This window comes from Haliotis asinina, chromosome 7 (assembly GCF_037392515.1).
Source record: "Haliotis asinina isolate JCU_RB_2024 chromosome 7, JCU_Hal_asi_v2, whole genome shotgun sequence".
NCBI classification, from domain to species: domain Eukaryota; kingdom Metazoa; phylum Mollusca; class Gastropoda; order Lepetellida; family Haliotidae; genus Haliotis; species Haliotis asinina.
This window is the reverse complement of record NC_090286.1, coordinates 61,819,142-61,843,010: the sequence shown is the minus strand read 5'-3', so window position 1 is coordinate 61,843,010 and position 23,869 is coordinate 61,819,142. Positions and strand designations below refer to the sequence as shown.

The 23,869-nt window shown below is 44.0% G+C and overlaps 1 protein-coding gene across 1 annotated transcript; it reads right to left on the bottom strand.

Annotated features, from left to right (window-relative positions):
* Nucleotides 1-10: 10 nt before the first annotated feature.
* LOC137290833 (microtubule-associated protein RP/EB family member 1-like) lies at nt 11-21,070 on the bottom strand. Its single transcript, XM_067821978.1, has 9 exons — nt 20,985-21,070; nt 19,762-19,911; nt 14,444-14,619; nt 11,331-11,369; nt 11,008-11,114; nt 7,579-7,789; nt 6,648-6,724; nt 4,428-4,642; nt 11-2,873 (listed from the first exon to the last, which is right to left on the bottom strand). The coding sequence occupies exons 3-9, from the start codon at nt 14,562-14,564 to the stop codon at nt 2,210-2,212; spliced, it is 1,434 nt and encodes a 477-aa protein (XP_067678079.1). The 5' UTR covers nt 14,565-14,619; nt 19,762-19,911; nt 20,985-21,070; the 3' UTR covers nt 11-2,209.
* Nucleotides 21,071-23,869: the final 2,799 nt, after the last annotated feature.

Sequence of the window (23,869 nt, the reverse complement as noted above, 5' to 3'; positions counted from 1 at the left end):
AACAGACGGCTGTATAACTGAAAATATTTTACTGGAAAAATATGACTGATAATGCATTATACAAAAGATTTTTTTTCACTTTATTTCAACAAAGATGGGAAACACAGGTTTGAATTAATCTACATCGAAAATAAAATCATGCATGCAGTATATCCTCATTCTGGCAGATTATGTTAACTTCTACAAATATAGAAAATCGAAAATATTTGTAGCACCTTGCCAGGCGTATGAAATGCACAGCTACGGGTTGCCTCGCGTTACACTAGCTTCATGGAACTCGATACTACTTGCAGTTGTCTGCATTGCTTGACGAGTCGATGTCCAAGGGTTGTATCGGTATGTACAAATAAACTGGAGTAATGATAGCCCACAGAATATATTTACATTCACGTACATGAAATGATTTTCACGAGATACGCTGAGCATTTGAATATTTGTCAAAACGACCTGCCCAGACAGCAATAAGTGACGGTTGTGTATCAGCTACACACCTGGTAATCAGCATCATGATTAAAGTAGACATTAACAAGAGCAATTATCCACTTAAGGTTTTCACGGCGTGAATTACATCAATTTTACATTTAGAGCCATTTTGTTGAAATCCACACAGAATCATGAAGAAATAGCCTGTAAATGTAGCTTGTTGCAGGTCACAATCGGCGTCTCCCGGAGACAGGCACACAACACTATTAACTGTCTGTCATAACGTTCACTGCCGTCTTTTGTCCTCCTATTAATTCCAACCGTGCAGTTTACAAACTTAGATTCGAACAGCAACGGCCCACTGCACACAATTACAGTAAATCGCCGATACCCACACGCTTGATGCGCTACGTTCCTTGGCGTCACTGGAACTATAATGGATGGATAAATGATTTTGAAGAATGGACATTGTCTTTCTCACTGATACACTACATCACACTGCATTGTGGTTTCTCGTTATAACGCTGTTTAGAGCTTCACATAGATTGGATTAACGTTAACAACGATTCTGTCGAACAGAGCGTGTGTTATCCGGGATATGAAGTCAGCAGTCTGTGTGGTCCAATAGTACTTTTGATGGAGATAGAGATATACACTTGGGAGAGTACCAAGAAATTATGCACGAGTGTGCTTTCCACAACATGCAGCTTTTTAAAGTGATTTCACAACTCGACTCAATGAAAACCATCTAGATCAGATATTTATGTTTAATAGTTAAAGGTGGATAAACAGATCATTCTGTTGGCATCTGGCGCAAAACCAGTACTGCTGACGTGATGCCACTGAAGCTCCGAAGGGAGCACTTACACTAACCGGATTCTGGAATATCCTCTGGCGCATAGGGAACCAACCTTGCATGTGGTGAGTGAGTGAGTTTAGTTTTACGCCGAACGCAGCAAGATTCCAGCTGTATGGAGGCGATATGTGAATAATCTGGTCTGGACCAAATAATCCAGAGAGCAACAACATGAGCATCGATCTGCGCAATTTTTGAACCGATGACATGTGTCAACCAAGTCAGGGAGCCTGACCACCCGATCCCGTTAATCGCCTCTTACTGCAAACATAGTCGCCTTTCATGGAAAGCGTGGGTTGCTGAAGGCCTATTCTACCCCGGGACCTTCACGGGTTCGCATGTGAGGAGTTTTGGGTCGGTTCAGTAACTTCATTTTAAACGCCCAGATAATATATTACTATTGACATATATTCTGTACATTTCACAAGGCCTATGGCGAACTGAATTCAGACAGAAATCACATGAGAAAGTCCACTGCACATTAACGGTCGTATAAAACGCCACACGTGCGTAAGCGAAGTAAAATATTCAACACGAGGAACAAAAGAACATCTGGCATGAGTCGATACAGAATTTTGTTAGTGGTGAGTATTGAATATCAGGACGTCTTCTTATACAGAGGAACAGGTCGCCAACTTAGAGAAATAGAGGAGGTTGGTGGTGTAGTGGTTAAACCCCTCGCTGGTCACGTGGTACATTCCCCATATGGGTACAGTGTGTGAAGCTCATTTTTTGTCAAAAGCTGTGATATTGCTAAAGGCGGCGTAAATCTAAACTCACTTCTAAGAGAACCAGCACTGTGCATTCAATGCATTCTAATGATATGTTGAAGAAGGCTCCCCTATCCTCGGTACACTGTGTGGTAAAAGGGTTTGACAAAGCACAGGTCGGTAGCTGAACGACATTCAGCCCGATGCTGTGCAGCATGCTTCATTGGTCAGAATCAACATCGTAGAAGATGTCTTCCTCGCTATCGTCAGTGTCGTCTTGGTCTGCTTCCATGTCATTGTCCACCTCGTTGATGGCATCCAAGGTATCGCTATCTACATGCACGTCACTTGACGTGGTGGCGTGCTTGTCAGAAGTGCCGTCTGATGACCATGTATGCTCAAGGTCATTGCTGACATTTTCAGAAGAAACTTGGGTATCAAGGTCAATACCACTTGTTTCACTCTCCTCGTCAGTATGAAGGCTGATGTCACGCTTATACAACAAAACGCTGTCGAATGGAACATTACCTCGGTCGAAGACGTCGTTGTCAGCGTCAGTGTCGCCATCATCGCTAGTCCTGTCGTCTTTGGTGCGGACGGTGCTGTCACTGAAATCTCCCAGCTCGGATATTTCACTGAGTGTGACGTGACTGTCAGCTGTATCGTCGGTGTCACCAGTGTGTGTCATGTCACTTGTAGCAATACTGTGAGTCAGGTCGCTAGTCTCAGTATTGTCGACGGTCCCCTCTATGTCAATGCGGCTGTCGATGTTGTCGTTTTCGTTCTTGTCAATGTTGATGTTGATGTTGATGTTGATGTCATTGTTGTCCGGGTTGATCACCGTCGCCGTCGTCCGTGTCGTACTCGGGGACGACGAACCCTTCCTGCAAATACATCAAACGCAGATCATATTACATTGATCTAACACTGTGTATAGGATCACTATAATTGTATAAGTTGCAGGTGACGCAGGGCATTAAATGAATGAATATATATTATATTGACAGGTTCAGGGACGTACAAAATTCATATGAAGCATTAGGCAAAAGAAGTTAGAAGCGTTTACTAGTCACACCGAGAAGCCGAGTTCGATTCCCAGATTATGTGGCACTCCGGTGTCCCCATGCCGTGGTATTATTGGGTTTAAATGTTATTACAAGCAGCACACAGATACATACACATTTGAAAGCAACGTGAAGATTCTATAAAGGGTGCATTGTATGTACACAGGTTGTTCTGTACTGACAACAGAGCATGCGACACTGGGTGTGACAAAGAGTTTCATACAACACACATCGAGTATATTCGTCATCGCGACTATACAGAACTGAGAGAATACATGCGATACACGCGTGATAACCTACAACACAATCGCCACATGGCCTAGCGATAAATAGTCACGGTGTACACACACTGCAACGGCCTTACCGATAGGCATCATCCACTTAGGGGTGGGAAGTAATATGGTGGTAGCTATACTTCCGGTCTCATTAACAAGAAACGGAATGAATATACACAGTGCAACCAAGCGTCTACGTAGCACAGATACACCGCGCTGTTCAGCTATTTCAGCTATAAGGCAGCCTGTGAATGGACCAGAAAAACCGGTGATTGATATCATCAGTAACGTCCAACGTCGATGGAGCTGACGACCTCGATACCGTTGTTCAAGCGCGCCTTAGCGCTAAGGTGACCTTAACTCCCATACCATAACATAGGTTTAAGGTAGTCTTAGCGCTAAGGGTGTTTTGTACAGCGGCACATAGATCCCTACAGTCGCCTTTAATGACAAGCACGTGTTCCCATGGATCATTTCCCTTCAGGATATTTGAGCAGTATGCTGACCAACACCCATTTATCCAACCTTGAACTGTCAAACACGTATATGACATTTGGTCACCTGTTATAAAAGAGCCTTTGGGGTCGCAGGGGGCCATTCCTTTAAGTAAACCCCAGGATGAAAGAAGTGTCTATGACTGATGGGGGCAAAAGTAGTTATTGAGTGGTGATGCACTAGACACAAGTATCTGTGTTGTGTTACTTCAGTTTGCAATGCTTCCGCGTAACGTAACGTTTGATGACGTTTGTATTTCTTATGCTGTTCCTTTCAGTCTAATTTGATCCTCTGGTGTATAGTTTCTTTTGCCCGTCAGCGTATTATCCACATCTGGTCGACATTGTGTCCACCAGATGTCTCGACGTTAAGTGTTTATGCCTGACAGCTTGACCCTACTCCCTACCACTCAGCACTATACGATGGTCACACGTCTCGGAGGTATAGGCGTCGCGACAGGTACTTCCATGATTGTGTTTTGAACCATTGCTCCGAAAACATTCTAGTAATTGCAGCGAGTATTTGTAAAATAACCCCTTTGATATAATACATCATGGTTACACGAAAGTGTAGAACAAAAAGAGAGTGTGACAGCGATACTAACAGTGCAACTGGTATGTGCGAGTTAGATTGCAGCTCTATTCTACGAGACGACTTGTCGGGTGCAGTCACCTCCGTGGCATACAAAATCTCCATGATAGACTGGATGACAGCAAGGTCTTCGTGATCCTGGCAGTAACTCTCGATGTCCCGCAGCTTCTTCAGGTAGAACTCCTTTTCCTTCGTCAGCGTCTGGATCGTCAGCTGCAGCTCCAGGAGCTGTTGGTCATACTGCATCATATCACAGGCCTGTATACTAAATGAATACTGCATCATATCATAGGCCAGTAAACTAGCGGAATACTCCATCATATCACAGGCCAGTATACTAAATGAATACTGCATCATATCACAGGCCAGTAAACTAGCGGAATACTGCATCATATCACAGGCCAGTAAACTAGCGGAATACTGCATCATATCATAGGCCAGTAAACTAGCGGAATACTGCATCATATCACAGGCCAGTAAACTAGCGGAATACTGCATCATATCACAGATCAGTATACTAAATGAATACTGCATCATATCACAGGCAAACTAAACTAGCGGAATACTGCATCATATCACAGGCCAGTAAACTAGCAGAATACTGCATCATATCACAGGCCAGTAAACTAGCGGAATACTGCATCATATCACAGGCCAGTAAACTAGCGGAATACCTCATCACATCACAGATCAGTATACTAAATGAATACTGCATCATATCACAGGCCAGTATACTAACGGAATACTGCATCATATCACAGGCCAGTAAACTAGCGGAATACTGCATCATATCACAGGCCAGTAAACTAGCGGAATACTGCATCATATCACAGGCCAGTAAACTAGCGGAATACTGCATCATATCACAGGCCAGTAAACTAGCGGAATACTGCATCATATCACAGATCAGTATATTAAATGAATACTGCATCATATCACAGGCAAACTAAACTAGCGGAATACTGCATCATATCACAGGCCAGTAAACTAGCAGAATACTGCATCATATCACAGGCCAGTAAACTAGCGGAATACTGCATCATATCACAGGCCAGTAAACTAGCGGAATACTGCATCATATCACAGGCCAGTAAACTAGCGGAATACTGCATCACATCACAGATCAGTATACTAAATGAATACTGCATCATATCACAGGCCAGTATACTAACGGAATACTGCATCATATCATAGGCCAGTAAACTAGCGGAATATTGCATCACATCACAGATCAGTATACTAAATGAATACTGCATCATATCACAGGCAAGTATACTAACGGAATACTGCATCATATCACAGGCCAGTAAACTAGCGGAATACTGCATCATATCACAGGCCAGTATACTAACGGAATACTGCATCATATCACAGGCCAGTAAACTAGCGGAATACTGCATCATATCACAGGCCAGTAAACTAACGCAATACTGCATTATATCAGAGGCCAGTATAGAAAACGGAATACTGCACCATATCATAAGCCAGTATATTAGTGGAATACAGGATCACATCACAGGCCAGTAAACTAGCGGAACGCAGGATCATATCATAGGGCAATAAACTAGTGGAAAACAGGATCATATCACATGCAAGTAAACTGGTTCAATACTGGATCATATCACAGACCAGTAAACAAGGGGAATACTGGATCACACCACAGGCCAGTAAACAAGGGGAATACTGGATCACACCATAGGCCAGTAAACTAGGAACATATCATAGGACGATAAACTAGCGGCTAGGCTATATCATAGACGAGTAAACTAGCACAATGTTTCGCCACATCTCTAATAAGAGAAAAGAGAAAAAATATCAATGTTCAAAATGCCCTATGTGTATAAATATCTAGTACTGCAATAGTGTAATATCCGCAATACCTAGCTACATTGCCATCAGCATATTCCATAGAGGTTATAATTAGTTAATTGTGTGTTTGCTGTTAACGCCGCATTCAATAATTTTCTTACAGACAGCGGTCTGAAAAAATCCCATCACGTCTAAAACCAGACAGACCGGTGACTGACATCAATCTACGCAACTGAACACGATGACATGCGTCAACAAAAATCAGTTTGGCCACGTGATGCGTTGTTGAAGACGTATTCCAACCAGGATCTTAACGGCCGGAGATAGGTGTGGGTCTTTCAAGACTAGTCCCAGTCTAGATGAGGTCATCCTCAGCGGGATGACTCAGGATAGACTACCCTCATTGCCCTCATTTGTTACTTACACTGTCTTTGATGTCCTCGAGCTGTCTGCTGGAGACCCGGATGTGGCTGTCCTCTTTAGTGTGCGTGTTTTGCCGTGCTGTGATATCAAGAGACGAGGTTAGTCCAAATGTAGGGGATTGGGGAACAGACAAATGAATCTTTTACTACGTGGAATAACCTTTGCTTACAAAAGCCTTCATGTACATTTGAATGTTTGGTAGCGACTGACAATGTTATGACCCCATATCTACTCATTGGTCAGGAGAGACTCGTCCCGGTCATCGGCATCTGTCAATGCCATGACCTTCCTGGACAAAAAATGTCGATTATGTTATCAATTTGGGCCTTCCTCAAAGATTAGGCTGACACACCATGAGGCTACACGGTTACGTCTACGACTAATTACAGCCGGCAGGAGGCGTTAAAGGCGCAGATACCAACAATACATTTACACCTCACCACCAAATCAGACGGCATACCTGAGTGCTCCAATCCCTTCCTCTGAACAACTCACGCTATATCTTCATACTCACAACCCTTCAACTCAACATTCCCATCGGTGCGGTGGGGTAGCCTAGTGGTTAAAGCGTTCGCTCGTAACGCCGCAGACCCGGGTTCGATTCCCCACATGGGTACAATGTGTGTGGCCCATTTTCTGGTGTCCCCCGCCGGGATATTGCTGGAATATTGCTATCTCCTGCCAACGCTATCTCCCCATCCCCGCAACATCCCCGCCAAACGCTATATCTGTACACCCCTGCCCACGCTGTCTCCCCATCCCCGCAACATCCCCGCCAAACGCTATATCTGTACACCCCTGCCCACGCTGTCTCCCCATCCCCGCAACATCCCCGTCAAACGCTATATCTGTACACCCCTGACCACGCTATCCCCGCAACATCCCCGCCAAACACTGTATCTGTACACCACGTGCCCCTATTGTACACTTACACGTGATGGAAACTTGTTTCTCTGACTGCCTGGTCGACCTAGGGGTGTGCGCTGTCCAATTGACTGGTTCACCCTCATTCTTGCCCCCTCGAGCTGCCACAGGGTCGTATCCCAGTCCGTTATAATTCATATCGAAAAATTTCTTGAACCACTGTGCAAACTCAAAATTGTCTTGAAATTTCATCTTAAGCAATCTATCCACCGGAACTACCTGAAAAACGACAAACTTGTTCTCATTTCCAGGTATAAGACATTGCCTGACATTGCCTGACACGTCTGACATTTTAATACAGTGGAAATAATTTGCATATTCGTACATTCATACCCAGGATACATGGAATATGTGTCTTGAAAGAAAGACTACAAAGTTACTATTAATCCATGCAGTATTCAACACTAGCGACAGGTGACAAAGTACGTATGTAAGGAAGTTACAGAGTCGCTCCCGTGTGACTGACAATTAAACAAACAGAATGGAGTCATCCGTGGTTATGTAAGGCTGTGTGATGGGAGTCAACAATGGCTTGCTATGTTTCTGTTAAGATGAGAAGACGTTCAGACCATCGTATTAGAAGAGTAACCGGTTGCGAGGAATGTACCGGCAATTTGATGTTCAAGGGGTCAAGAGTAATCTAGAACGGCTAATACAGAGTGTGATGCTGAACTTCCTTGAAATTATTTAGAACTTATTAGCGGGTAAGCGCTCGCCTATTACAAGACCAGTGGCCTGCTAGATGAATACTATTCTCACTGACTTCACCTCTCTAACCACTGCTGTTGTGTTTTACATTAAAATGGAGTTTGGTACTGCAACTGTCATTGCTTTGCAATATTTTTCTTTGATCTGCATATCTAATTTATTTGGTAATTATCAATTTGTTTGGTATTTGTTGGTTTCTCACTGAATTCTTTCGGAATTACCAAAATGACGACATGCACGAAAGAGATTAAGAACAACAATGGGTATGGGAACAAAATGAGTATTGGAACGAAATATACAAAGCCGATAAGATTAATTAACGACGACAGCAAGAGTGCTCTGCTGTTTATCAGTTCGTTGTAGGCGAATTGGACGAGATACGTTTAGAGCTGGGTTGTGTCGGTCGATTTGAAATTCTGCCGGTTTTCTTTTGATGAAGTCCAGGAGATGTTTGGACAATATTTTCTTCAGTTGATGTTGTGGTTGGATAAGTCGACAGATGGTTGGATTTTGGTCTGGTTTGATGGTAGATGTTAAGTGTTCTTTGATCCTGGCGAAAGGTTCTTCTACGTACACATCGCAGAATCATATGTGATGTATTAGACAACACGTGTGGGTCCTTGTGTAGAGGTCTTCCTTCCATCGGTTTATGAAGAGTAGAGCTGGTAGTTTGCTTCTCCAGTTCTATGTTAGCAGAATTCGGGGACTGACAAGTTCAGCCAAGTAACGTTTTTTGAGCATTTGCTGATCAAGCCCGATTCTCTATACAGTGGATACCTTTTGTTGCTCCTTTGTTGAAACCAATCCACTCATGAGACATCAATATTGTGAATAATTGACTGTGTATGTAATTACCATTCTCTCCACTGTTAGAGCCTCCGTCGATGCTGGTCACTCGTGGGTTAGCTACACACACGAGTCAAACATCCTCGACAACACACCAACTTCGTTCGAAAAGAACGTACAACCGACCTCATGAATAATTAAAGAAAGTACTTAATGAACTGCGAGTGATTAAATTAGTTCCAGAGACGGATTATGGTGTATCTGTTAAATGAAGTCATGTCAACATGTTCAAAGTGCCACAGTCGATGTTTATAAATTCATTAGGAGATGAGTTTGTCTTTTTAATGTATATTTAGTTTACACATGATGTAACAGAATTACATATGGTAAGGCGCTAAATATTGAGCTCTCGGTGGTCCCTTAAACTTGACACATATGCTCTCAATGTTGTTTCCTGCCTTAAAATGACACTCACATACACTCAAAACAAAGAATGCATAAAATAATACATTTCATAAATGAAAGTATAGTTCATGGGTGACAACGATCGTTGTGCTACTCACGTGCGCTGTCGTCAAAATGTCTGACTGCTGTTACAGGAGGGCGTTAACTCAATCAGTGCCTGGTGCGAAGGTACGAGCTGTGTGTCGAATGTAATGGAATGTGACTTTGAAGAGTTTGGTAGATGAACCAATTTGTTGTCAAATACCTTGGTCGTACAATATGGCTCCTCGCACTGCTATTACAGAACATGCCGACCTGCCGAGCACACGTCGATGCAAGACGTTCGTTCCGAACTAGGTGGACACGCTTTCTTCCATCCAGACTCACTGCCAGCTTCTGTGACGCCATACATTTTACTGCTCCACCACATACGTTGTTGTCGATGAAAGGTCTTAACGTTGGTACATCTGTGTTCTTGGCTTCATTCCCACTTGACGCAGATACTTCCTGAGTTTTTTGGTCCGAAACCCACCATAACTCACACGGGGATCACGTAGATGAAGGACAAACAACCCTTGTGCAGGGGTTGTAACTCTTGATCCATCACTTCACGGGCGATTTTGAGGTACGTGAGGCAAGTGAGATATTGCGCTCTGTTGTTCTTTGAAATTAGAGGAAACTGAAGTTGAACACTTCAGCTTCAAGACGTCCTTGGTATGGATGTTGCTATAGACAGCGTCCAGTCTCGCCCCTCCACCCTCCAATTCAATTGTGAAGACAGGCGTATGACGACACGTTGCCTGGCGTTCAGTGTTTTGCAGACATGATCTCTGCAGGCGATTGTCACAAATTAAAAAACGTATTCTGCATCCTGTTTCTTTTCTACGACATTTTTGTGTAAAAATATGTTACTCCGGATATGTCCGTCCCCTCACAAAGGGACAGTACCAATAGTTCTTAAGGGACCTTAGGACGTCACAGTGGTCAAACCGTTCTCTCAACATCCCAGATCCCGTTCATTCTTCACTGAGGTACAATGACTGAAGCCCATTTCTGGTAACCTTGGATGTCATATTGCTAATGCGGCGTAAAACAGTACTGTATCAGTTCTTACAAAAGTCAGATTTCATGTCCTGACTGCAACTATAGATGTTATTTCTGTCATACTATATCTAACATGGAAGCATCACAAGACCTTATCTACTTGTTTACTCATAACTTGTCACATCACTTCCTCGTCTCTTTATTATCACGTGACCTTTTCTTGTATACCCCCATCACGTGACTCACCACTCTACCCACCCCATCACTTGGCCTCTCACCTTATCTACCTCCATCACGTGACTCGCCACCCTACACACCCCATCACTTGGCCTCTCACCGTATCTACCCCCATCACGTGACTCGCCACCCTACACACCCCATCACTTGGCCTCTCACCTTAACTACCCCCATCACGTGACTCGCCACCCTACACACCCCATCACTTGGTCTCTCACCTTATCTACCCCCATCACTTGGAAACTGTTCTGGAGTTGTTTGAAGTTGTTGATGTACTCGTGTTCAAGTTTAGAGTTGAACTTTACTTTCCTCAGTGGAATGCAGTCTTTAAAAAATACAAATTCAAACATTCAAACGGAATCGTGGACCATAAATATAACACGATATTTAAACATCTCAACTCGAGGAATGTTTTCTTTGCATTGGTTTGTGTTTTTATCAGGGTTTTACTGATTGCGATCCGCTTAATGAGAAACAGTCATTGATTGATATATGCGTGATTTGTTGAAAAATGTTAGATTCTCCATGTAAAGATACTCACGTGACCACATCATGTGCATCAGTTGGCAGTAGGCGGCTCCTGGTGAGGAATAAAGTCAGTGAGTGAGTGAGTGATTTGGGGTTAAGACTCATTGAGCAGAGTGTTAGTTGTATAACGGTGTGTCAGCTTGATGTAGTGAGCTTGGTTTACGCGGCACTCAGCGATATTCCGGCTATGTGGCTATATAATCTGGACCAGACAATCCAGTGATTGTCAACAGCATGAGCATCGAACTACGCATTTGGGATACGATGACAAGTGTCAACCAAGTCAACGAGCCGACCATACGACTCCGTTAGTAGTTCAGTTATAACCCGAACTGCTTGATGGTGGAGGAAAGTGTGTTTGTCACTGCTTACAACCCCCATTTCAACATCGTTATACCATTTGAGATGTTTTGAGAAAAGCGGTTCGATCTACAAACAGTAATAGTACATAACAGTTTGCCGGTTAAAGCACGAGGCATTTTCGTAAATAAAATAGTATCTTGTTGCATGCACATACGTAATATGTGGATGAAATAATTGGATATTCCAACTTCTTCACCATCCACATTCTGGTGGATAACAGTCATTGAGTTCCGTAGAATTGCACCCTTTTGGGCAGTCATACAGCACCGTAGAGCTGCAACCTTTGGACAGTCATGCAGCACCGTAGAGCTGCAACCTTTTGGGCAGTCATACAGCACCGTAGAGTAGCAACGTTTGGACAGTCATACAGCGCCGTAGGGCTGCAACCTTTGGACAGCGCCGTAGAGCTGCACCTTTTTGGACAGTCATAACAGCGCCGTAGAGCTGCAACCTTTGAACAGTGCCGTAGAGCTGCACCTTTTTGAACACTCATACAACACCGTAGAGGAGCAACATTTGGACAGTCATGCAGCACCGTAGGGCTGCAACCTTTGGACAGCGCCGTAGAGCTGCACCTCTCTGGACAGTCATACAGCACCGCAGAGCTGCACCTTTTTGGACAGTCATACAGCACCGTAGAGCTGCACCTTTTTGGACAGTCATATAGCACCGTAGAGCTGCACCTTTTGGACAGTCATACAGCACCGTAGAGTAGCAAACGTTTGGACAGTCATACAGCACCGTAGGGCTGCACCTTTTTGGACAGTCATACAGCATCGTAGAGCTGCACCTTTGGACAGTCATACAGCACCGCAGAGCTGCACCTTTTAAAACGGTCATGCAGCACCGTAGAGTAGCAACTTTTGGACAGTCATACAGCACCGAAGAGCTGCAACCTTTGGACAGCGCAGTAGAGCTGCACCTTTTTGGACAGTCATACAACACCGTAGAGCTGCACCTTTTTGGACAGTCATACAGCACCGTAGAGTAGCAACGATTGGACAGTCATGCAGCACCGTAGGGCTGCACCTTTTTGGGCAGTCATACAACACCGTAGAGTAGCAACGTTTGGACAGTCATACAGCACCGTAGAGCTGCAACCTTTGGACAGTTATACAGCACCGTAGAGTAGCAACCTTTGGACAGTCATACAGCACCGTAGAGCTGCACCTTTTTGGACAGTCATACAGCACCGTAGAGCTGCACCTTTTTGGACAGTCATATAGCACCGTAGAGCTGCACCTTTTGGACAGTCATACAGCACCGTAGAGTAGCAAACGTTTGGACAGTCATACAGCACCGTAGGGCTGCACCTTTTTGGACAGTCATACAGCATCGTAGAGCTGCACCTTTTGGACAGTCATACAGCACCGTAGAGTAGCAAACGTTTGGACAGTCATACCGCACCGTAGGGCTGCACCTTTTTGGACAGTCATACAGCATCGTAGAGCTGCACCTTTTGGACAGTCATACAGCACCGTAGAGTAGCAACGTTTGGACAGTCATGCAGCACCGTAGAGTAGCAACTTTTGGACAGTCACACAGCACCGAAGAGCTGCAACCTTTGGACAGTCATGCAGTCCCGCACGGCTGCAACCTTTGGGCAGCCATACAGCCCCATTGAGCTGCTACTCCAGGTAAAGTACTTGTACACTTCACAAGACCGCACCGACTCCAAGAGAACAGACAGCACCCATGTCAGTACTCCCAGTGGAGCTCAGTACTTCCCGACATACTCCCTCTGTAGCTGAAAATGCAACACAATAAAGCATGTCATTTGGTCACGTAGTATTTGACGGAATACCACCATGATTTGTCAAACACCATACACCAGGATACTGTGCGTGTACTTCCCCGAAAAGTTTTATTCAATATCGTCATCAATGCTTGGATGAGCTGAATGTAATAAATGCTCGCTGTTGATGCCTTTAGAACCGAGTGTAGTGGTGCGTCCTGTACCTACATGCACCATCCCAAACATCCAGCATACAACCACTTCCATGTCCTGTGACGTTATTCAGTAAAATAGTCATTAGAATATGGTCGATGTCTGTACATCAGTGAGGTACAATTGCTGCCGCCATGGCCTTCTATATAATGGCGTTTTAATCGATGGAAACAATGGAGCGATCGGTGTTTATCATCATGCATGTCGGACACACGTATAAGGAGATGAACATAGTAACAACTACTCATCCAGTTCATTTTCATTGCCAGGTGAATCGATGAAGAGTATTTCAGATCGAAGTGGGAGGGAAATATCATTTATGTTGTGCTGATTGACTGATCCTGTGTGTAACAGACTGCCAGCGTTAGAGGCAGTACAGTAGTGTTGTACATCGAGGATTGGCCGAACCTATAACCAGGTCCAAATGTATGTCAAACATTACAACATACAGACCAAATAAGATAATGATTTAAACATTTATAGACAAAATAAAACATCACAACAGTCGGGCGTTCATGGGTGTTTCCAGAAAACGAGTAGGTCAAGAGAGATGTCAAACTAAGGAGGACAATGCTAATTGTAAATCTGGACTGGTACCAAGTTGACCAGCGACCACATCATATACATGTGAGTGAGACAAGGAAGTTCCAAGTTAAACTGTGTGTTTGTAAACATGGTTCAATGTTCCATCATGACACACCCGTGACACCCCGATGATGGGTTCGGCGATTCAGGATTTGACCCCATGATTCAGACATCGGATTCTGACGACTAGACTACCCGTATCTTCATTACCAACAGACACTGCCTCGTACCTGTACCGAGCTGCTCCACTTTCGTGTAGTTGACCTTCAGGCTGTTGTTGACCCAGTCTAGGATGTCGTTACGGCTGATGTTGCGCACGTTGGTGTTGGTAATGAACACGTTGACCGCCATCTTGGCAGTGTTCGGTGGAACACTTTTCAATGCTTATGTTTGACGTCGTAGTTTTCTGAAATACACACTGTAGCGTGACGACCTAAACACGTCACGGTTCAGGATTGTAAATGTTCAAAACTCTGGCACTGGAGATCACATAATGTTAACATCTCGAGATTCACGTCATTAAGATCACAAAATGCCCGACTTATCCGTGTTTGCTAGAGATGAAATTCCAAACCCTTTCCTGTTTTTTTTCCAATTTACAAAGCGTTGCTTGAAATGATACACGACTGTACATCTACGATCACCCCTGCTCAGTCGTTACCAGCATGGAGGGATAGGTCAACCACGTGGCCACTTCATGGTCAATACACCATTGTATACTGTTATGTTACCAAGCTTAAACATCGTGGATGTTGCAGCGCCCTCTGCTGATGCAGTAGAATAGGCCAGGTGGGACCAATTACAACAGAACGTGCATTACATGCTTGGCTCCGTCACGCAACTTTTTATGTAATGCTTTTCACCGCAACGTCGCCACTTTCGATTGTATTTGCGCAGATCTGTAGAGAGGAAAGTCTTCAAACGAGTATGCCTAGAACAGGCTATAACGTATTATATATTGAGGTGTATATACATCCGCGTTCATAACGCCATCGTGGGCCTAAAGGGGTGTAAGGACCAACCATCTTGAGAGTGGTCTCGTTTAACCAACAACAAAAGCAGACCAAATTGAGAGGGGACCTCGCTCAGTGTAAACTACCTATCAAAACTGATGACGGTGTTCGTCCGGTCACCGCTGATGACCATACCTATACTTCCAGTCACACCTGATGAGAATGGGAGTTTAGTTTTACGCCGCACTCAGCAATATTCCAGCTATATGGAGGCGGTCTGTACCAGACAATACAGTGATCAACAGCACGAGCATCGATCTGCACAAATGAGAACCGATAACAATTGTCAACCAAGTCAGCGAGGATGACCACACGATCCCGTTATTCGCCTCTTGCGACAAGCATAGTCACCTCTTATGGCAAGCATGGGGTGCTGAAGGCCTATTCTACTCCGGACCTTCACGGGTCCACACCCGATGATTATAAGTGGACTATTAGTTAAAACTGATGACCACAGGTGTACTTCCGGTCACAACGGACAACCATAGGTTCACGTCCGGTCACGCCAGATGACTATGGGTGGCCTACTGGTCACTGCGGGGGACACCAGAAAATGGGCCTCACACATTGTACCCATGTGGGGAATCGATCCCGGGTCTTCGGCGTGACCAGCGAACGCTTTAACCACTAGGCTACCCCACCGCCCCGACTTTAAGTGGACTACTGGTCCCAACTGGGTGACCTACTGGTGGCAACTGATGATCATAGGTGTACTTCCGGTCACAACGGATAGCCATAGATGCACTTCCACTCGATAACTATAAGTGGACTACTGGTCACAAATGATGATCATAGGTGTGCTTTAGTACCGATCCGGAGCTTTGTATTAAGGATACAGAAGGAGGCAAGAACTGGAATTAGTAAAATGAGTTGGGTATCCAAACATAGACTGCACTATAACAGTGGCCTAGCACTATAACAACGCCTTACGTCCAGGTGTACATCAGTGGGCTAGCACCATAACACCACCATACGTCCTGGTGTATGTTAGTTAGACTAAGTGAATGAGTTTAGTTTTACGCCGCACTCATCACTATTCCAGCTGACGGCGGTCTGTAAATAAATGAGTCTGGACCACACAATCCAGTGATCAACAACATGAGCATCGATCTGAGCAATTGGGAACCGATGACATGTGTCAACCAAGTCAGCGAGTCTGACCATCCGATCCCGTTAGTCGCCTTTTACGAGAAGCATAGACGCCTGTTGTGACAAGCATGGGTTGCTGAAGGCCTGTTCTACCCCGGGACCTTCACGGGTCTTAGAATAAGTGGGCTAGCACTATTACTCCATCATATGTCAGGTGTATGTCAGTTAGACTAAGTGGGCTAGCTCTGTAACTCCACCATATGTCCGGGTGTATGTCAGTTAGACTAAGTGGGCTAGCTCTGTAACTCCACCATATGTCCGGGTGTATGTCAGTTAGACTAAGTGCGCTAGCTCTGTAACTCCACCATATGTCTAGGTGTATGTCGGTTATACTAAGTGGGCTAGCTCTGTAACTCCACCATATGTCTAGGTGTATGTCAGTTAGACTAAGTGGGCTAGCTCTGAAACTCCACCATATGTCTAGGTGTATGTCAGTTAGACTAAGTGCACTAGCTCTGTAACTCCACCATATGTCTAGGTGTATGTCAGTTAGACCAAGTGGGCTAGCTCTGTAACTCCACCATATGTCAGGTGTATGTCGGTTAGACTAAGTGCGCTAGCTCTGTAACTCCACCATATGTCCAGGTGCATGTCAGTTAGACTAAGTGGGCTAGCATTGTAACTCCACCATATGTCTAGGTGTATGTCAGTTAGACTAAGTGCGCTAGCTCTGTAACTCCACCATATGTCCAGGTGCATGTCAGTTAGACTAAGTGGGCTAGCATTGTAACTCCACCATATGTCTAGGTGTATGTCAGTTAGACTAAGTGCGCTAGCTCTGTAACTCCACCATATGTCCAGGTGTATGTCAGTTAGACTAAGTGGGCTAGCTCTGTAACTCCACCATATGTCAGGTGTATGTCGGTTAGACTAAGTGGGCTAGCTCTGTAACTCCACCATATGTCTAGGTGTATGTCGGTTAGACTAAGTGGGCTAGCTCTGTAACTCCACCATATGTCTAGGTGTATGTCGGTTAGACTAAGTGGGCTAGCTCTGTAACTCCACCATATGTCTAGGTGTATGTCGGTTAGACTAAGTGGGCTAGCTCTGTAACTCCACCATATGTCTAGGTGTATGTCAGTTAGACTAAGTGGGCTAGCACTGTAACTCCACCATATGTCCAGGTGTATGTCAGTTAGACTAAGTGGGCTAGCTCTGTAACTCCACCATATGTCTAGGTGTATGTCAGTTAGACTAAGTGCGCTAGCTCTGTAACTCCACCATATGTCCAGGTGTATGTCAGTTAGACTAAGTGGGCTAGCTCTGTAACTCCACCATATGTCAGGTGTATGTCAGTTAGACTATGTCGGCTAGCTCTGTAACTCCACCATATGTCAGGTGTATGTCAGTTAGACTATGTCGACTAGCTCTGTAACTCCACCATATGTCAGGTGTATGTCAGTTAGACTAAGTGGGCTAGCTCTGTAACTCCACCATATGTCCAGGTGTATGTCGGCTAGACTAAGTGGGCTAGCTCTGTAACTCCACCATATGTCTAGGTGTATGTCAGTTAGACTAAGTGGGCTAGCTCTGTAACTCCACCATATGTCAGGTGTATGTCAGTTAGACTATGTCGACTAGCTCTGTAACTCCACCACGTGTCCAGGTGTATGTCAGTTAGACTAAGTGGGCTAGCTCTGTAACTCCACCAGATGTCCAGGTGTATGTCAGTTAGACTAAGTGGGCTAGCTCTGTAACTCCACCATATGTCAGGTGTATGTCAGTTAGACTGAGTGGGCTACCATTATACCTCCACCATATGTCCAGGTGTATGTCAGTTAGACTAAGTGGGCTAGCACTATTACTACACCATATGTCCAGGTGTATGTCGGCTAGCACTGTAACTCCATCTTGCATTCAGGGTGTACATCAGTGGGCTAGCACTAAAACACCAATGTACGTCCAGAGGTATATGTCAGTGGGCTAGCACTAAAACACCAATGTACGTCCAGAGGTATATGTCAGTGGGCTAGCACTAAAACACCAATATACGTCCAGAGGTATATGTCAGTGGGCTAGCACTAAAACACCAATGTACGTCCAGAGGTATATGTCAGTGGGCTAGCACTAAAACACCAACATGCGTCCAGAGGTATATGTCAGTGGGCTAGCACTAAAACACCAACATGCGTCCAGAGGTATATGTCAGTGGGCTGGCACTAAAACACCAATATACGTCCAGAGGTATATGTCAGTGGGCTAGCACTAATGCACCAATATACGTCCAGAGGTATATGTCAGTGGGATAGCACAATATCACCGCCAAACGTGCTTGGTAGCACAAACGCAAATCGCCGTTGTAATGCACCCCCCATTTCTCACTTAAAATATCATGCTCGCAAAAATTTAATGATTTACAGTATATATCAATATATTTACGGAACCGGGAATTGGGTTATCGCAAATAATGTGTTGATACTGCAGGCGTTATCAACTAAAGACAAACATTCCTTCTACTTCAGGACGACACTGACAATGTGATATTTAACAGACAATCGAAGTTCAATGCTTTTCAATATGAACATTTCTAAGTTACACAGATAGGATCTTTGTGCGTGTCACAGAGAATTATGCTTGACAAAAAAAATGTACGTAACGGAGATGTCGCTTACATCATTGACGCAAGCTCATTAATGAAGTTATTTGCTGAATGCATTATAACGGTCTTAATTAAGTTTAAAATGTCATGAAGTACCGCCTGTTAGGGTTTTGTCATGTGATAATTATGACCTACCAATTACTGTTGTGTGAATCGTTGCGGCAGTTCTAGTCAACTCCCTAATGTTTAATCTCTAAGTAACGATAATGATCTCCCAACAATACCTTGTTGTAGGATAGTGTTTGTTTAATTGATTCTCACTGTTAAACACCTCGCTGTGTCTAAAAGAAGCCGATATCGATCAGCCGAAATCGGTGGAGTTGAATTGAACATGGGAATAAGCATAAGAAGGCATGTGACGACATCAAAGTTATTTCGATTCAATATTACACAAGGCCAGCCACGCTAAACGTCATGTAGAAAAGATGTTGTATATAGCAGCTATGGTGAGCTGTTTGCCCATTGTGGGTGATGCCATGTGATCATCGATGGAGTGTCAATACAGCGTCAGCGAGTGCCACAGCCACCCTGGCTGAGTTCAGACATTGACCAGTCAGTCAGTTCTGCCGGTTGGTAAGCAACACATCAATCTGACACATAGAGAAATCTTGTGAGTTCCAATTATAAGATTAAACATGGCTGGACTGAAAGGAAATTGATACGATTCTTTTATGACGTAAAAACGTAACTTGATATAGTTAAATTAAATCAGTTTCTTTGAGACATTTCCTAATTTGAAGTATATATTACATATCTAATGGTATGAATATTCATAAGAATGTCTCACTGCCAGGTGTTAGATAGCACTGGCAGCGCCATAGGAGCCCCGTCATGTCCATCTTAATGGTTTTGTTTCTCCATTGGTGTTGCTCGTAACGTAGACGTCCGGCATGTTCACGTCGGCGTTTACTACATCCAGGTAGCGCCTGAAAAGTGTCTCACATTATGACTGACCTCCAACATTGAAACATCGAACCAACCGGAATCTACATTTCTCCTGCGACAGATGTGCTTTCGCCATTGCTAAGAAGAAAACAACTTATATACAATACACACTATGAATATGGGTATTTGTATTACCTAAAATACTTACTCTTTGAACAGATGATTACCTTTACAATAACAGCCTGCATTTGGGTAAATAGCTACTGAGTCTGATGTTACAGTCTTGAAAAGTGTTCATATTTGATACTAACATATATATCGGAAAGTTAACAGTCAACATACTGACTGTTGAAAATTCAATAGAATTCATAATTCGTGATTTCCAGTCGCGACATGTGGCGGAATGACGACAGCTTGTGCCCTCTCTGAAGTCCAATACTACCATCATTAAGGACTGCTCCATACAACGTCGATCACAGTATTGCTATATATCTGATTTATATCTCAGCGATTTCACAGCCGACGCTTTCTGGTGCCATTGACTTCAGAAATAAGTTTATTTAAATATGAATGCAAAAGAGTCGGACATTTTGACCAATTAATACAAATTGTAACCTCTTCGATATATAGCACTGAATGTTTAGAACACCACTGTAAAATATAGTAGTCTGTATTGTCCAGTCAATGTAACGAGTACGAAGCAAGCATAACTTGGTTTCAGGTATTAGCCATGATTACACGCTATTCAAAGAAAACCAATACAATAATGCCATGCGAAGTTGGCATGGAAACTTTCCGTGTTTGAAAAAAGGTTTCTACTAGCTCGTTTGTATTGTGCTCACAAGATAAACTGTATATTTTCAGCATGGTTTATGAAGAAAGTGAGCCGGGTACGCTAGTTTGCTGTCGTTACTTTCACAGTTCCAAGAGCATGTTTCAGATTACATGTTTCATAACCAAGGTTTTAAATCAGAAAAAGTTCTCACCTTATTTCGTCCAAAGGATCTAAAATATAAGAATCCAAAGTGGAAACAAATACATATACATCAGATCAGGTTTCATCAAGTGAGATCTACATCATCGTTACAGTGAAATGGCGTCCAGGCGCTGTGGATTTGAACATACCTGTTGTGAGAAGAAGATGAAGGCGTAACCTCCAGACTGTGAACGATCACGTCTGTGTCGTTGCGACGTCTCACATATACAGCAGTAGAGGAAGACGTCGCCTGATCGCTCGTGTATCGATCTCCAACGCGGTGTAACAGATTTGTCGTGCCCCGTTTTAACGTCGACTCGAGCTGCATCGGTGTGTTGTAATGCCTTAACAAACTGGTGTATGAATCTTTAAACAGCTGATGTGCCATTCACCGGATCCCTGCGCCGATATTAACTTTACTATCAGAAAGTGCGGTTGTTGGATAACGTCTCATCTATAAAATCTATCGGGGGATAAAACTATTTTGTCATATGAACATGATGAATAACTTGTCATCTTTGTCATTAACCGGTGTGTTTAGTAACGGATGAATATGTTTCTCTTGAAAATAAGAAAACAAACATCCATGTTTCTCCAGTATAATTAACGCCTTTGTCGCTAGGCCTTCCACTATTCTGTTCGTCTTATCTCAAGACATTATCAAACATTCAACAAGAAGAATGCGTCTTTCAGGTTTACGGATATGCTCCACGGAAGACGTCATCAACTTCAAGGTGAGTCAATGCATTCATTCAAACGTGAAATGACAAGTTTTTTTCAGGAAATAAGAACATGCATATTACAATATGACAACCTAAACACAGTGTGGCCATCATGTAAGGGGAGACAACACAGCGCCGTGACCTTCTGGCGGGACGGAAGTCTGCTTGCTAAAGCGTTGATCGTCACGCTATAAGTCCAAAACACGCGGGATTCGCGCTGTTAAACAGAATAAAAAACGACTCAAGATTCGAACCAACTGTCATATATATTGTCGTAACCAAGGGAACACGAGGAACGATGTCGTCTACAGACCTCAAAGATGTATCATGAGTGAGGACTATTGTTTTAGCAAGTGATTATATTCGTTCGTCACGCCGAAGACCCGGGTGCGATTCCTTACATAGGTACATTATGAGAAGCCCATTTCTGGTGAACAGTGGCGTGATATTGCTGGAATAGTGCTAAAAGCGGCGTCAAACAACACTAACTCACTCACTTTCATGAATGATATATGTACCAGGACCAGATGTGTTAGTGAGATTGGAGATGCCAGACGGAGGATCATTACCTGGGCGAATATGGGATTAGGACAACTGGACCACTGTTTGGTCCATGTCACCAGCCGTTCAGTAGTGCTGTATCGATGTATCCCTCACACATACGAGGCTCACCTGTCTCGGGTCATCATTAGACCACGGAGGACATCCTCCTGTCACTATGCTGGTATATTTACGACCCATTGTACTGAGGTATCGGGGCGGCGGTGTTAGGCAAATATGTGTTTGTAGCGGTATGTGTAGTTACTTACATTTCACGTTTGTCAAGACTGGTCGATGCAAACACCTTTTTGGTCCTTTATGACCATATCTATTCAAACGCAGGAAATAAGGCTGTAGACTACTAGTGAGACTTGAGATTAGGTCTTGCTACAGTAGTAGGTTTCCACCCCTGCTTTCCTCCGACATAACGCTGCCATACACTGTCATGACAAAATTGAATTTATTATTTGTAACGTAGCCGAAGAAAGCAATCGGCAGGATGTCGGGACTGAAACCATATACACGCATCGGATATCTTGATTATTGCGAAGTGAGATGACACTCGGTCTATCCGAAGATGACTTCCGGTCATGCAAACCTACCGATATTTTAACATGCGTTTGATTCTCAAGAGAAAGTCGGCGGTGAGTTATTAGAATATACCCATAACATCTTATGCTTCTGAGACGATTGCATAAGACTTGGCAGACAGGTGTGTGAGCATATCACACCTCAGAAGGTTCTTGCATCGGTTATGGCCCGGGAAAGCGAAATCTGGACAAAACCTCCTCAATTTAGGTTTCGCTTTCGCAGGATCTGTAGGACTGTCAGCGATGGCATCAAGCCAAACGTCACTGACCTTGTCCAAGGGAACCAGAGGCAAGACTGCAGCTCTTCTCACTAGTCATCGCTTCTCGTTGTCATCCTTGTTGTATGAAGCAAGACCTTCCTTCTGCACACGGCACCAAATGCACTAGGAGAAAGAAACGTCCTCGAAGTAGGGTGATGGAAATACACTTTGCACAGCATTGTGGGCAGCAAGTTCAAGGTCTAACTGTAATGTTCTTGGATAGAGGGAACAAGGTCCTCGGGTTTGTTAGGCAGCAAACGGTAGACGAACTGGAACATGTGACCTTGATACTCGGCATGCAGTATGCAGATCGGCTCGAACAATACTGTGCGCAGTGGAGGAGAAGGGCGTGGTATTGTGCCACTTTCTATAGAGATTGGTCTTGAGTGATGCGAAGGAATACATCTCATTTAGCAGGTCGTCTGCAACAACGCTGCAGTGACGTCGTAGTCGGCATACCTCATCTCCGTAGACGCTCAGAATCGGCGTTGTCTTTACAAGGTGGAGACGTGAAGGCCTCCTCTTCTTTCTCGAACTACACTGGTTGGTGGGTGTGGTGCAAATGTAATTATATAAAATAGGTCAAATCGGATACACATTTGACATTATAATAATTCATCGTAATGTTACCTACAAGACCGTTTCAAGGATGTCATTCTGGGTAATCACTAACGCTTCGCATCCGGCGACAATGCAGTTCCAATGCTTCTTTTGTCGGAGGGCTTTACTTACACTTGGCACAGAACAAGTGTTGGCCCCCATGTGGCCCCATGTAGTTACAGGCTGGACAAATAAACCATAGTGACACAGGAACGTTTGAACAACGTTCTTCTACTGATTAACTACAAATCCACTGCTGATGAACTATCTCTAGTGGATGCTGTCAGGGAGTTCATTTCTCTCAATGACTGAAGATGCAACT